At 36.5% G+C, this 16,048-nt stretch overlaps 1 protein-coding gene across 2 annotated transcripts in view; it reads right to left on the reverse strand.

Moving 5' to 3' along the window:
* Positions 1–16,048, reverse strand: part of PSME4 (proteasome activator subunit 4) — a 114,942-nt gene that overhangs the window by 53,836 nt on the left and 45,058 nt on the right. For both annotated transcript variants that reach the window (XM_044263953.1, XM_044263952.1), the window contains exons 6-19: positions 14,998–15,061; positions 14,409–14,483; positions 12,758–12,880; positions 10,657–10,749; positions 9,835–10,100; positions 6,763–6,949; positions 5,717–5,806; positions 4,882–4,946; positions 4,472–4,622; positions 3,614–3,712; positions 3,325–3,394; positions 2,800–2,867; positions 1,511–1,726; positions 534–691 (exon numbers count right to left, since the gene is read on the reverse strand). In XM_044263953.1, the coding sequence (XP_044119888.1) occupies positions 534–691; positions 1,511–1,726; positions 2,800–2,867; positions 3,325–3,394; positions 3,614–3,712; positions 4,472–4,622; positions 4,882–4,946; positions 5,717–5,806; positions 6,763–6,949; positions 9,835–10,100; positions 10,657–10,749; positions 12,758–12,880; positions 14,409–14,483; positions 14,998–15,061 (1,725 nt within the window). The remainder of the gene's footprint in view (positions 1–533; positions 692–1,510; positions 1,727–2,799; positions 2,868–3,324; positions 3,395–3,613; positions 3,713–4,471; positions 4,623–4,881; positions 4,947–5,716; positions 5,807–6,762; positions 6,950–9,834; positions 10,101–10,656; positions 10,750–12,757; positions 12,881–14,408; positions 14,484–14,997; positions 15,062–16,048) is intronic.

The following is a 16,048-nucleotide window of genomic DNA, read 5'->3' on the forward strand; positions in this document are numbered from 1 at the left end:
ACAAAAACAAAAAACTCCCCAAAATCTAATCTGAATCTAAAAAACAAGCATTTCCATATACCTCCCAAAAGATGCACAAGTCAAACTGCTAAGCAAAAGTCACAAAAAGCAAACTATTAAAAAAATGAATTTTTCTATTTAAAAGGTTTAAATTTTTTAAAGATTTTATTTATTTATTTGACAGAGAGAGATCACAAGTGGGCAGAGAGGCAGGCAGAGAGAGGGGGAAAGAAGGCTCTCTGTTGAGCAGAGCGCCCGATGTGGGGCTTGATCCCAGGACCCTGAGATCATGACCTGAGCCGAAGGCAGAGGCTTAACGCACTGAGCCACCCAGGTGCTCCTGAAAGGTTTAAATATTATGACAAAATTTGTTACACACCACATTAAATGGTTTTAAAATTATATGTATGGCAGATATAAACCCACACTGAAAATGAATACATCAGATACAGCAAAGAGAAAGGGAAAGACACAAAAAGATTTTTTTCCGTCTGCAACCACAAAACACTAAGTGTTTATAAAAGAAAACTAACCTAGACATTTCAAGTTCTCCGTCACCACAGTGCTGGAGTTTGATGAGCTCAGGCTGAAGAAAAGAGTCCAACAGATAGAAGGCAAAAGCCACTTCTTCTGAAGAAGGAACATGCCACTGGATGCCCAGATTCCACAAGTCCCCTGGTTTACCCCAGTCCTACAAAAGACAGCATTTGTTCAGCAAGCTGTGAAACTGGAGAAAAAAAAAACAAATAAGTGTGTACATGTAACTTAATAGGTCTTCCAGGGAGGGGTGCCTGGGTGGTTCAGTTGGTTGTGCTCTCTCAGGGTTGTGAGATCGAGTCCCAGAGCTGGACAAAGAGCCAGCTTAAGATTCCCTCTCTGATCCTCCCCACCTTCTCCTCCCTCTCTCTCTTAAAAAAAGGCACAAAACTCATTACCCCTTCATATCACTCCAGAAAAGTCTCCTGGAAGAGCCACTCAAATATGAGTTTACTTAAGAGTAAGAGTAAGCTTATAAAGTTACTGAGTTTCCCAATAAAATCATATGGAATAGGGCGCCTGGGTGGCTCAGTGGATTAAGCCGCTGCCTTCGGCTCAGGTCATGATCTCAGGGTCCTGGGATCGAGTCCCACATCGGGCTCTCTGCTCAGCAGGGAGCCTGCTTCCTCCTCCTCTCTCTCTCTCTCTGCCTGCCTCTCTGCCTACTTGTGATCTCTCTCTGTCAAATAAATAAATAAAATCTTTAAAAAAAAAAAAAATCATATGGAATATACAAGTTACATACAGCATACCAACCTGATTCATAGCTCAACAGAAAAGAAAAAAACTTGGCTGCTTCTGTGCTCTGTTACACTTGCCAAGTTTAAAACATTCCAGTAATTTTAATGATCTACTTCAAAAATAAAAAAGTGACACCTTCACACACAATACAGAAGAAAAAAACCCCCCACTCTGGATCCTTAGAAAAATAACCCAGTATGTACTTGGATTCTTAATTATTGAAAATGCTTGCCTTGATGGGAAAGTATTCAGAAGGAGGCTTGTCAAAGCCTCCCGGCACACTGCAGTACTCTGTTGGGTAGATAAGGGTAGTAGAGCGAAGGAGGTGATGCAGGAGATTACAGGACAGAGTGTAACCCTGCTTACAGGTTAGATGGAGGGTTCTTTGGAGAATCTTTACAAGTTGCTCCTTATAAAGAAGCAACTTCTTCCCGTCCACTCGAGTAATCTAAAAGAGGAAGAAAATGGTTGAAGATATTTTGGTGAAAAGATTAAGAATCAATAATCAATGCAACAGACAATGTTTAGCTACTAGTCTAAAATAGTAACAGTGTCTCTTAAAATGACTTCAATTAATTTTAGAATTGTCATTTTAACTATATTCGTACAATTCTTTCTTGAGATCAAAACAAATTCTCTGAATTCAGGCCCTCATATGCCACAGTACCATCCTTTTCAAAGAATCTATTTCCTCAAAGAGACAAAATTAATTGGTTGGTGAGCCAACGCATAAAGGAAAATGAAGTTTGACTGAGAGCTCAACTTATGGAGAGAGAGAGAGAGAAAATCGGGAGAGAAAAAAAAAAGGAACTGCCAAATCTGATGAGATTTTCAAGTAATGAGTTACTAATATCAGAATTAATTAGTAAAAAGTACTTCACTGCTCATGAGGCCATCAACAATTATCAGACTCGCCTGATAACAAGAAAATGCCATTATCTGACTTTTTGTAGCTGTACCAAGAAAATCTAAAACTTAGAACTTTTCAGTATCAGGGTGCCTGGTTGGCTGTCAGTAAAGCATGCAACTCCTAATACTGGGGTCATGAGTTCAAGACCCACACCGGGTGGAGAGATTACTCAAATCAATCAATCAATCAATCAATCAATCTTTGGGGTGCCTGGGTGGCTCAACTGGTTAAACATCCAAACTCTTGATCTCTGGGTTGGAGTTCAGGCCCTGCACTGGGCTCCACACTGAGCATGGAGCCTACTTAAAAACAAACAAACAAACATGGGGCACCTGGGTGGCTCAGTCGATTAAGTGTCTGCTTTCATCTCAGGTCATGATCCCGGGATCTTGGGAGTGACTGTGTCAGGTTCCCTGCTACTCCCTCTCCCTTTACCCCTATCCCACTTGTGTTCTCTTATGCTCTTTCTCTCTCTCCAAATAAGTGGTAAACAAAAATCTTAAAAACAAAAACCAGACTTTTCCTATTTTTTTAAAGTCAATTTAAAAAAATTCTGAACCCAAATCACCTTCACAGTAATATTTCCTTAGTACTACAAAGATTTACAATACCTCAGACAAAAGTTGAAGATTCCACAGCAACTCCTTATCTAGCTCTTCTTCATTTAATACATCATCATCTAAAAAAGGCAAAAGAGTATCAGGGAAAAAGAACTACACGTCCAACTAAATGCATCATTTTCAAATATTTGTCTTCAGTATCTCTAATTGCTAAGAAAAGTCTCATTCCTTTTTCATGAAGCTCAACTTGCACCAGAGGAGGTGAAAATTCCATTTTCAAGAAAATAAACATACCAAATCAGGGCACCTGCTCCTCCACATCTCACAAATTGATTTTTTTTTTTTTTATGGCAACCTCTACATGGTTCCTGCATGCATGAAAATACTAACTTAATAAAGTAGGATTTCTAAGCTGTCACCTGGATGAAACCTTAATTCAAATAATCCTCACCACAAACTATAAAATTAAAATATTGTATAGCTTATAGAATTTATTTTCACCCACTGAGTTCTAGAAACAAAAAAAATTTTTTTTACCTAAAATTATAAATTTAGAATAATAACCTTATGACTTACTCATTGTAAGCTGAGTTATAACACTGCAGCAGTGAGGAACAAATAACTTCAAAGACTCCTCAGGGCAACACTGAAAACATATTTGTGTAAGTAAGTTTTTGGAAGGCCATGAATATTCATTCAGCAGTCACAAAGTATACCCGACACTATTTTCAGAGGCAAATAAGGGTTGTAATTTGCTATTGAAACAATGTATTTTAAGTATAACTAGCATGTATAAAATAATTAGCCACATAAACCTGTTGGTTACTGACTCATTAATTCATCAGTCCAAAAACCCCAAACTCACCTTTACAGCAGCACGGCACATGTCTGCCACCATGCGGCCTGCTACTCTTGTTTCAAATATATGCGAAATAGAAAAATTAAAAACCTTCTGAAGGGCCACCTGTTAAGATATTTAAGAAATGAAAAGGTCTTATAAGCAACTTTTAAAAAGATTTTATTTATTTATTTGACATACAGAGAGAGATCTTAAGCAGGCAGAGAGGCAGGCAGAGAGAGACAGGAGGAAGCAGGCTCCCTGCCAAGCAGAAAGCCCGATGTGGGGCTCGATCCCAGGATCCTGGGATCATGACCTGAGCCGAAGGCAGAGGCTCAACCCACTGAGCCACCCAGGCGCCTCTCTGCTTACATTTTCATCCACTGATAAAATTTTATAATTTCGTTTTATGTGCATTTAACATATATTGTTAACTCACAACATGGAACTCAGCCAACAGCACTATAACTCATGCCTGAATAAAGCTTATCTAAAACATGTTACTTTCAGGCGCCTGGGTTACTTTAGTGCCTGGCACTAAAAAGACACAAAAGCATGATTACATCAGAGCTGAAACAAGAAGGCAGAGCGTTACCTTACTCCACCTCAGCTGAGTATGTGTAACTCACATTTTTTTACCACATTTACACATCTACACAAGAGCACCAAGAGTACTGACTTGGGGATTATAAATAAATTTTAGCAATCAGATGAATTTGCAAATATGAAATTTGCGAATATAATGAGAATCCACTGGTTATCTTTCTCAAAATTTAGTATGAGAAAAAGGATAAATGGTATAATACCCAGAGTAACTTCAGTTTTTAAAACACAAATAAACCTACAAGACTGGGATTTAATTTTTTGTAGCAATGCGACTCTTACCATAAATATTTCTTTGGAACATTGTGTGAGGATTGTACTAAATGTAGAAGACAGACCTAATTCGACCAAACTCTCCAAGTGAGTCATTTTCTCAGTTTCCGTCTCTTCTCTTGTTTGCTCCAATGTGCTACTTTCTATAAGTCCAAAACATCTAAACAATCCAAAGAAAGTATAAGTTTAGCAACTAAAAACTAGTTTCATGTTTTTGATGATTACACAAGTCTTCACTGTCATGACTATTCAAATGATAGCTATTCCACCACTTGGGCATGGCTCACTATCAATGGTCTTCTTATAACTTGAGGTGTTCAGTCCTGGGACAGTGGCTATGTACAGGCTGTAAGTTGCTGGGACAGGACAGTCATCTCTCTGAATCTCTAACAAAGGGCATGTCTGGGGTACATACTCACCGGTCCATAAACTGTAAGACAAAATCCTCAAATTCAGCTGTGGCTGAACAAAGTTCTCGTTCCACCTATGATATTTCAATGTGGAGAAAAATGAAAAATAGTCCTTGAATTTTTCTCAGGACTATTAAAACTCAATTATGGTCTATAAAAAAGATTTAACACTCTATTATTGTACTAAGTATGGTGAGAAATAGCACCATAACTGTGCATCAATTTAGAATAACTCAATCTACCACTTTCCAAGAACCTAAGTAAGAAGTAATTAACATATTTTATAAGGGCCAAAACCAGAAGTCAAACAGCCATCTTTATCAACTAGTTTCCAAGTTTCTGGTGTATGTATACAGGATTTTCTCCTACTTCCTGAACATCCAAATAACAAAAACAGAAACATGCTTACAATAAAGAAAATAGTTCTAAAAGAACCAATCTGTAATGAAGAAAATGTCTGTTCATTAGGTATCAATCCCCTCAATGAATTTATTCCTAAATTCAAAAAACCAGAAAAACCAAAACCAAAACCAAACCAAATCAACCAACCAACAAACAAAAACCAACCACTATCTCCACTTAACAAAAAATTAAAAGTGACAAAAATGTAAATACACCTCTAGATATCACTTATTTACAAAAATAATCTATTTCTGACCTATATCCTTTGGTGAGCGCTCTGCCAGACTATCTTACCATGACATGGTCCTCTACTTATATCATTTTAGTCACGAAAGAGTCATTTTAAACTACTAGTATTTAAACTATCAAATATTACTATGCATTTACAATAAGAGTTACAACTCAGTTAACCAATCCTTTTAGAAGTAGAAAGCATCCTTACTTCTGTGAGGTCATTTCTTTCTTGTAGTACAGATGAACAATCTACTAAAGGCACCAGAGTGGAAAATGTTGCTATAAATTGGAATGTGATCTGTGGGAAGATGTAAAAAATTTAACATTAATTATGTACCTATAGTTCAAAAATACAAGTATACCATAAGCTACAATAAAATGCCCAAATGAATTAATATTTTTTTTTGTAAAGCTTTTTTTCCCTTTATTTTATTTACTTATTTGGCAGAGACAGCGAGATCACGAGGAGGCAGAGAGGCAGGCAGAGAGAGAGGGGGAAGCAGGCTCCCTGCCGAGCAGAGAGCCCGATGTGGGGCTCGATCCCAGGACCCTGAGACCATAACCTGAGCCGAAGGCAGAGGCTTAACCCACTGAGCCACCCAGGCGCCCCCCAAATAAATTATTTTGAGGGAAATCCCACAATAGTCTTTCTGGAAATTTTTCACCTAGAATTGAATATTTTAAGGTTCTTCATAATTAAGCAGCTGTTACTTTAGTAATAAAGTTATACTAAGTTTATTTTCATAGTTATTTATTAGGTTTAAGCACAACGTTCTCCAACCTTTTGTCAAGGAAGTTACCCTCCTCCCCCCACCTTAAGATGTAACATTAATAGAATATACTGAAGCAAAAGCAAGAGACTGGGCAAAAGGGAAGGTGAGCAACTCTTAAGTCAAGAGATTGTGTATAAAATGGGACCTGGCATTTTGCACCCAGCAGCTTTTATCAAGCCTCCTGTCACCAGTGTAGACAGAGGGAAGTACAAATAATCGTATGCTAAGATTTTTAAGGTTTTTGCTCAAGGAAAATAGTAAATACATAACGAGCTTCAAAAATATCTTACAATCATTAAACGTAACCAGGTTATAGCAAATTACTTACAAAGGATGACGTATAGATCAACTAACCATCCACAGATCTAAACTTAGCAAATTTACATTGAATGATATTCTAAAAAGTCTGAACAGAACTTGAAAGGATGTCTATTCACACAATTAGAACTCAGACACAAAACAGAATAATAAATATGCTTACCATGCATTTACTAAAGTCATTTGGATCCACCCCAGGCAATGCTCTCATCAACAGAGGTAGCATGTGTGTTGGACCTTCAGGAAACCACTTGCCCCCTGATACCAAACTTCGGGCTACTCCAATTACACAACTTAAAGTAGCTGTGAGCTGGTGAGGTTCTGTTAAAGTCTCTAGTGCAGGATACGTTCTACAGTTTAAAACACAATTAAAAAACAAAAAACAGTTCCATTACAGATAAACATGTACAATACATTAAATCTACCAAATTCATAAACTGCCTTTAGCTTAAGGCTGGTAGCTAGCAGAATATTTTGAATGAATACCTGTTTTCAAGGTTAACAGAATCACACACATAAAGGAAAGGCACGAGTTTCCCTAACCCCCATCCCCTCACCACCTTTCTCCATGCAAATTCCACAGTGTAAAAGAACATGAACTGGCAGATTTTGCATTATTTCAGCCATCTGAATCCACCTCCACATTCCAATGACAGATTCTAATCTAATGGTCAGCAATTATTAGAATTCAGGAATAACAAGTGACAACTATCCTATTCTTCCCTTTTACAGGAAAAATAATCTTTACTAAAATGCTGAAATTTCTCCTATTTTGAACTTTAAAAAGGACTGGCATTTTAAAATTAGACATCAGCTCTAGAAACATATGCGAAGATTCCTGATTAATAAACGAGGGAGAATAATACAAAAACAATCTCTGATCACCAAGTAAGACAAGAACATTCACACAGCAATTTCATTTTTAAGAATCTATTCTATAGGAAGAAAAAAAATCTAAAATGTAGTCATTTTAATTTTCTCTTATGCAGAAAAAATAAGGGAAATTTCATTTTAAGTAGGAAAAAAAGAGCATTTATAATCACAATTAAAAAAACCAGCAAGCTTAGGCTTTAGAAGATAAAGAAAGCAAACCAGCTCTTTAACAGAGGCTGTCCTTAGGGGATACATATTCAGGACCTAAAATTTATTTTCTCCATTTTTACTTTTTAAAGGACTTTTGCTTTTTTTTTTTTTTAAAGAAGAGAGAGAGAGCACAGGCACACAGGGGAAAGGCAGATGGGGAGGGAAGGGGGGAGAGGGAGGGACAGAAAGAGAAAGAGAGAGAGAGAGGAGAGACAGAGAAAATCTTAAGCAGGCTCCCCACCAAGCAGGAAGCCTAAGGCAGGGCTCCATCTTATGACCCTGAGATCATGACCTGAGTCAGACTCTTAATTGATGGAGCCACCTTGTTGCCCCTAAAGGACTTTTGCTTTCATAAAAAGAAAAAAAACCTTCAAAATACTTCTCTTGGCCAAGCATGTATCATTTTTTTAAAAAAATATTTTATTTATTTATTTGACAGATAGATCACAAGTAGGCAGAGAGGCAGGCAGAGAGAGGAAGGGAAGCAGGCTCCCTGCTGAGCAGAGAACCCGATGTGGGGCTCGATCCCAGAACCCTGGGACCATGACCTGAGCCGAAAGCAGAGGCCTTAACCCACTGAGCCACCCAGGCGCCCCAGCATGTATCATTTAATATGTTATTAAATTTGTCCCAAAATTGAAAACTAAAGAAAAACATGATGGATAATTTTACTTGTATTTATTCTTTTAAATTTAACTTCATTTAAATTCAATTAATTAACATACAGTGTATTATAAGTGTCAGAGGTAGAGTTCATGATTCATCATTTACTTGTATTTGTAAGCTTTGTTTCTTCTACTAAAAAAATATCTCTCTATTCATAATATATCAGCTGGAAAACATTAAAATAAGGCAAAACAAAGGGAAAGCCAAGAATTACGAAAACCCCAATCTTCAAAATTTTAACTATGCAAGAAAATGAAGTCCCTCCTTAGAGACAAGTCTCTCCTCAACGAGCAACATCAAGGGAACTGCCTCTGAACTGTTAGCTTCTACTACCACATGAAGACTGAAGAGCAAAGAATACTGGGGGTTCAGACCATAGAAACTGCCTCACTTCCCCATTTCATTTCCTAATTATCTGTGCTGGAAGAGTTTCTGTGCTCACAAAGTGCACACAAAAAGGGAGAGGTTTGGAAAATGAGGTACAGCTTAACTTGAGTATTTATGGCAAAGAGGACAGGGCAAGATAAGATGGGCAACTCAAATTTATAAATAATGGAGCCCTATTTTGGTCAAGACCTTTGGCAGGATATCTAACTCCTAGCAAATGTGCCCAATTATCCCATTTTAATTTTAAGCCAGAAAATGGGCTGTCACTTGCATTCTGTCACTAAGGATCTTTGACAAATCTGTTTTATGGAACTCAAACTGTTAGAGCCTTCTGGGCCCTAAAAACTAACATTCTTCTTCTATTTTTGAGTAAGACATTAAGAGAGAAATCATAAAGCTCAAATTCAGGCAGCAAAGGTATTAACAGAAAGCTTAAGTAATATTATATAAGCACAGAAGGCCTATATTGTGACAGTAACTCGGCAAAGGGAAAATTATTTTTGTTACCAGTTCAACATATGAAACAAAATGAATGCAATAAAATTCACACTGGAAGTAACACACATGAGATTATGTATATATTAAAATAATAAAGATAGTCAAATTTTCTTCTCTATCACTGCTTCTAAGAAATAAAAGACATCCAAAATCACTTCTCAATATTTAGTGATACGCTTTGATGTAAAAGCAGCCAGAGCTTAATTAATTAGTTTATTAATTAATTTTTTAAGATCTTATTTTTTAGCAATCTCTACACCCCACATGGGGCTCACACTCACAACCCCAAGATTAAAAGTTACATGCTCCACCGAGTAAGCCTGCCAGGCGCCCTATAATTTCTGAGTAAAAATGTGCCAATAATCCAAAAATATTTTATCCATTTTGTGTCAATTTTCTTTTATCTTTAGTAAACCTTTATCAAGTTACCAATCAGTACGTTAAAATGCTTTGTCCTACAAGGAACCAGAATAAGCACTGAGAAAGCAAAACAGAAGCCACAAAAGAAAACCATGCAGAACAGAAGAGTAGAAGGAAGGGATAACCAGAACAGCTGCAGCCACAGCTAAGGCTTCAACCAAACATGTAAAACTCCACTTACCTTTCAAGTACAGGGGGTATTACTAACTCCGGTCTCATGAGTGCAAGATTCTGCAGAGCCTGGGCTGCTTCTAAACTACCAGTTTTGCTAAACATAGCCAAGAGGACAGGTTGAATAATGCATCGTACAAAGTCTGTAACATCTTGATCAGTAAGCTTATGGCTATCAGGCACAGGAGTTAACCAAGAAGGCTTCTTGTATCTTTCACGATGCAATCTTCTAACAACACTGTTTGGCAACCGCTGAAGTAGTTTCATTAACTTGTTCTGGGGACACAGAAGCAGAAAGTCCAAGGTAGGTTCTCTTTCCCACACAGATATTTATGGCTCCTTTCTAGTCTCCAAATAAAGATTCTTAAAATAACACTCTTACAATCTATTACAAAGATGTAAATGGCATAGTTAGCTAGAATAAAATGCTATTATCAATTAAATTACTGATAATAAAAATGCATTTCAAACATCAATTTTAATTTCCAACACCAGATGAATTTTCCATTACATGAAAAACCATTTTAACCAGGCAATGTGGAAAAAAAACAAAAAAACAGAAACCACAACTGATATTCCTTTCTTTTGCCAGAATGTGACATTCTGTGACCAGTTATTGGACTAGTATTATCTGCATTTATTTTTATGTTCGATGAACATGGTAACTTAATTTGAACGTAATGACCTATATATAGCCAAATTTATATGAAGAACAGAAAATGTATTATAGGTTTTATACAATAGGTAATGTGTAACCATTTTTTAAAAAAGAAATGTGTGCCCATATCTTTAAAAATTTCCAAACTCTACAATGAAAAATGAACATACTCACCAGCCAACGCCCATTATTTGAGGGATGGTAAAAAGATGTGATGCTATTAAACAAACCAGACAAGTGTTTTTGCACTAGTTTACTTGGTCCACCCTATTCAAATAAAAGTACAAAATATTAGTATCCACGGTACACTGGAAAACTGAAGGAATCAACAGGCCCAAGCCTACATATACCTCTCTAACGTGGTACACATCCATTCTGCTGACAAAAACCAATTCTACCCCAATGTAAGAGTCAAAAACAATTCCCCAGTGAACTTCTTACAATCTTCCATTTAAAACACTCTACTAAAAATAAGGACAACTGACACCAAATTAGGTAAGTGAAGAGATCTTTCAATTTAGAGTATCAGCATATTTTAGTCTTCTGCAGTGAAATAACTTTTGTCACTAAGACTGTTTTAAAATAACCAAGAGTGGTAAATCAGGCATAAAAAGCATTCCTTAAAGGATTTAAGAAGTGACTTTCTTAATGCAGGAAATGAAGAAGTGAGATTTACATAAATACATTCAAATATTTTATTTTTACTCCTAAATGTTTCAAATTATTAAACCTGTTATATTTGACCGCATTTTGACTCAAAAGAAAAATTTTTCTTAATCTATTACCAAAACAAATACACCAAACAAGAATACAACCTGGTGGAAAAAAAATGAAGAAAAAAATTTATCATTCATCAAGTTTGATAGCCCTAAAGAACTACAATTTAGTTTTAAAATCTTCCATTTCTCATGATCTTTCTTTTTTCCTTAAGGATTTTATTTATTTGACAGAGAGAGAGAGAGAACAAGCAGGGGGAGGAGCAGAGGAATGGGAGAAGCAGGCTCTCCACTGACAAGAGAGCCCAGTGCATGGCTTGATCCCAGGTGTCTGGGATCATGACCTGAGCCACAGGCAAAATGCTTTAACAACTGAGCCACCCAGGTGCTCTTCAGGCTGTTCTTTCAAGAAAGAGCAAAGACCTAAGGTAGACTGTTGAGTTACATTAAGAACATGTCTTCCTGCTCAAATGAAATCCATGTACCTATTCCCAATTGAGAATAGGTCGACTAATAAAGATCATAATTCCATAGCAAAAAAAAAAAAAAAACCCCAACAAAAATGTCAATATTTTAACATAGTAATTAGCATTTTAATGTATATTTATAAATAATCAAAATTTATTATATTCAATATTCATATTTAACACAAAATGAAACTGTCAGTGGGAAAAACTGTGTGAGGAAGAACAGCAATATTAACTAAAATAAGCTGATATTAATCATGATATAATTCTGTGGCTTCTAAAAAATGAATTCCAATTCATTGCTTATGTAAGACAGTAAATATCCAAATGTTTTTGCTCTTATGGGGTATAAGAAAGAAAATGTGACTTTCCCTGTTTAATAATGAAAGGGCAAAAACAGACAGAGAATGGAGAATGAATTTTTTTTTAATCTAAAAATAATATTTAAGAACTAAACTTCTCACAACCATCCTGCCTTTTCCACAGAAAAAAACCAACCCAAACAATATAACCTGGGAGAAAATATCAAACACAGAATAATAATTTTAAAAAGGGACAGCAGTAGAAGCAAAATAAATGACAATCCAGAAAATCATAGTATAAAATTGTTCTAATATTCCTATCTGCAAGTTGACACTGAAACCCAAGCATGCAGATGTATTTTTACTTCCCTTCAAGGATGTCAATAATCATCCATACTTCTCCCATCACCAAGATTACTTCGTTTGTTTAATAAGCTTTGTGTTCAGTGTCATCTTCGACACTGAATGCATTCGTACTGAGCATATGCAAAATTCAAATTCCACAATTTTCATTAACAATTTGACCTTTTGTGAGTCTGGTTCTTGACCTCTAAGACTGCTATCCACTCTGAATCTCTCAAAACTCTAAACTTTGACTCCATTGTTAAGAATCACTGGCTAGAGAAATAGTGTGTTTTTCTACATGCTGGGTCTGATAAACATTAGCTTACTACATCAGAAAATACCCAAGACTCAAATGACCAACTAAGATACTAATATAGCCTTATGTGATTATACAGAATTTCCATATAGTTAACACAGAATTTAGATGAACTAATGTGTTACAAACCATCATAGCGGTGATCCATATCACAGCGTGTCCTATATCATAAGCATTTGTTAAAAATCTTGGGACTAACACTTGACTGCTTCCCACTGGGAGATTCAAGCTTCTCAGAATTCTCGTAAATATCTTTAAAAAGAAAAAAAGAACTAAGGATAAATATATATAAGTATCAAGTAACTCTTTAAATAACTGAAGAGTTATATATATTTTTGTTATTGGATATATTCTCACTGGATCAGGTTTTAAGCAAAACTACCAATAAATTAAGCATTTGATAGCTTTATTCCATAAAAATTACATAGAAATATCTACTTTTTAAAAATTTTTTTTTAATTTTATTCATTTTTAAAAAGTTTATTTAAGTAATATCTACACCCAACATGGGGCTCGAACTCAAAACCCAGGTTATCAAGAGCTCCATGTTCTAATGACTGAGCCAGCCAGGCGTCCCTATTTACCTTCTTTCAAATGACACTGAGGTCAAAAAGGGGTGGGTAAGAAGCAGCTGTATCCACGTACCCATAAGCAAACAAATGAGATACAGTTTAAACATAAAAAGGTAAAAAGTAGATAAGTACAGTTCAACATGAAATATTTTGACTCTTGTTTCTCTAAATGCATATAAAACTATTTTTCCTACACTCTCATTCCATGCCAAGAAAATACAAAATGCAAATACCTATCTTCTAATGGATTACTTTCCTTTTCAAAATTCTATCACTGTTATTTCCCCAGGAATTTGCATTTTCATCTCTCATTTAATAACTGTATTTTATTTTTATTTATTTGTTTTTAAAAAATATTTTACTTATTTCTTAGGGAGGGAGGGAGGGAGACAGAGAGAGAGAGTGCACAAGCAAATGGAGCAGCGGGCAGAGGAAGAGGAAGTAGGCTCCCCCACGAGCAGAGAGCCCGCCACAGGGCTCCATCCCAGGATCCTGGGGACCAAGATCTGAGCCGAAGGCAGATGCTTAACTGACTGAGCCACCCAGGCACCCCTAATAATTGCATTTTAATATAATTGAATTTATATTTAAAATCTGTCGTTAGTAACAGGGAGCCCAACAGTGGAAGAAAATAACTTTTCCTCCTTAGTTTCTACTGGACAGCGCAGCAAAGGTAAGCAGAGTATTTGTCTGCTGTTGCTCTCCAGTCCTGCTCTACTGTCAGCATGTGCATCAGAATCACCTGGATGCCCCATGCCAGCCCTCCTGAACCTACTGCAGGAGAAACAATCCGGAAGCTGCAATGTTAAGAACACTGCACCTAGAGACACTCTAGCTTTGTTTACTCTAGTAAAATGTGATCTAAAAAGTAGAGAACACTCTAGAATAGCAATCAAATACAATACCCAAACTCTGTTGAAAGGTATGAATATAAGATACCCTGAATAATATACTTAGTACTTTCTAAATTACTCACTCTGAAACTTCTATTTCATGTCCTATATAGGCAAGAAAAATATCACACCTGTGATTACCTTTGTATGACGCAATTAGTTTTTGAAAATAAATGATCTACCCTGGTAAACTGTTATGTTTTTACTAATGGTCAAGAAATACTTTAGGGATTAGCATACAAAATACACTACTTAAAGACATAGTAAGTGCTATCAGTGTTACTGTATGTTGTATACTCAAAAGTTCTTAATTACCTTTGGTACATACGGATCCCAATCTATGTACCCTATATTATCTGTAGCCAATCGAGCAAAGAGATTTACTAGTTGCTGAAAGTAAACAAATAAAGAAAGAGTTAAGTAAATACACTTGTTACTAAGTGTCACAGTCACATCCCCTTATCCATTTCTGGTTCTCAGCTGCCATCATTAGTACAACTTAATATATGGTTTATGACTCATTTTTAAAAAATCTCTGAATTCTCATTTCTTGTCACCCATTTAAAATCAAATGCAGCCGAAATGCTTATTGAAAGGGAAATGACAAAGCATCATCCACAATGCAAACAGAAGAAATATTAATCTAATAAGCATTTAGGAATCTTCCACTATGTGTCTAACAACATGCTAGTGATAATAGGAAACAATAGTCTTACATTTCATAATACATGCACATGCTTCTAGGTATCAATAAAACCAAAAGAAGTGTCTATTTCTGTTAGAAACAGCAAATCGAATTAAAAAAAAAAAAAACAATTACAACATTGCTAAAAGCCAATTCTAAGGAACTGAGGTTACTTATCAAATGATCTGATAGCAAAGAAGGAAAAAATAGGATACTCACCCCCTCCCACTGTGGGAGATTTTGCACTGAAACCCAAAGGCCAATTAATTCATCAAACCAAAGTCTGAAGAAGAAAAATGTTGTTATGAATAGCAAGTGATTTATAGAAAGTGGTTCAAAGCCAGGTATCCTTTGCATTTTTTAATCTATTATTCTTACTGATAACTACACAACCTACAAAAAATAATACTGAATGTTACAAACTTTTTTTTTTTTTTTTAAAGATTTTATTTATTTATTTGACAGAGAGAGAGAGATCACAAGCAGGCGGAGAGTCAGGCAGAGAGAGAGAGAGAGAAGCAGGCTCCCGCCAAGCAAAGAGCCCGATGCGGGGCTCGATCCCAGGACACTGAGATCATGACCTGAGCCGAAGGCAGAGGCTTAATCCACTGAGCCACCCAGGCGCCCCTGAATGTTACAAACTTAATGGAACAAATGACTACTTCTGTCTGAATATTCCCCTTGCAATGTATTTATGCTAGAATCATGTCATCAAATCTCTATACTTCATTGTTAGGGGCACTTGGGTGGCTCAGCAAGTTACTGCCCAACTCTTAGTTTCTCCTTGGGTCATTCATGGTCCTGGCACTTTTGGTGTTTTTAAGAAGTCCTCCTTTATTTTTTCCTTTCTTTCTTTGAGAGAGAGCACAGGGGAGGAGGGTCAGAGGGAGAAAAAATCTTAAACAGACTCCACACCCAGGGTGGAGCCCAGCACAGGGCTCAATCTCACACCCTGGGATCACAACCCTGAGCACAATTCAAGAGTCAAGACTTTTAACTGACTGAGCTACCCAGGATCCCCTAAATATTTTCATTCTAGGATTTGCTATATACTTAAGAGTCATCTAGAGAAAACAGTTCTTAAAAACAGTGACTCTTAATCTCACGAAACAAACTGTGGGTTGCTGGGGGGAGGGGGGTTGGGAGAAGGGGGGTAGGGTTATGGACATTGGGGAGGGTATGTGCTTTTGGGTAAATTGGAAGGGGAGGTGAACCATGAGAGACTATGGACTCTGAAAAACAATCTGAGGGGTCTGAAGTGGCGGGGGGG

The sequence above is a fragment of the Neovison vison genome, chromosome 8 (genome assembly GCF_020171115.1).
Source record: "Neovison vison isolate M4711 chromosome 8, ASM_NN_V1, whole genome shotgun sequence".
Taxonomy (NCBI): Eukaryota; Metazoa; Chordata; class Mammalia; order Carnivora; family Mustelidae; genus Neogale; species Neogale vison.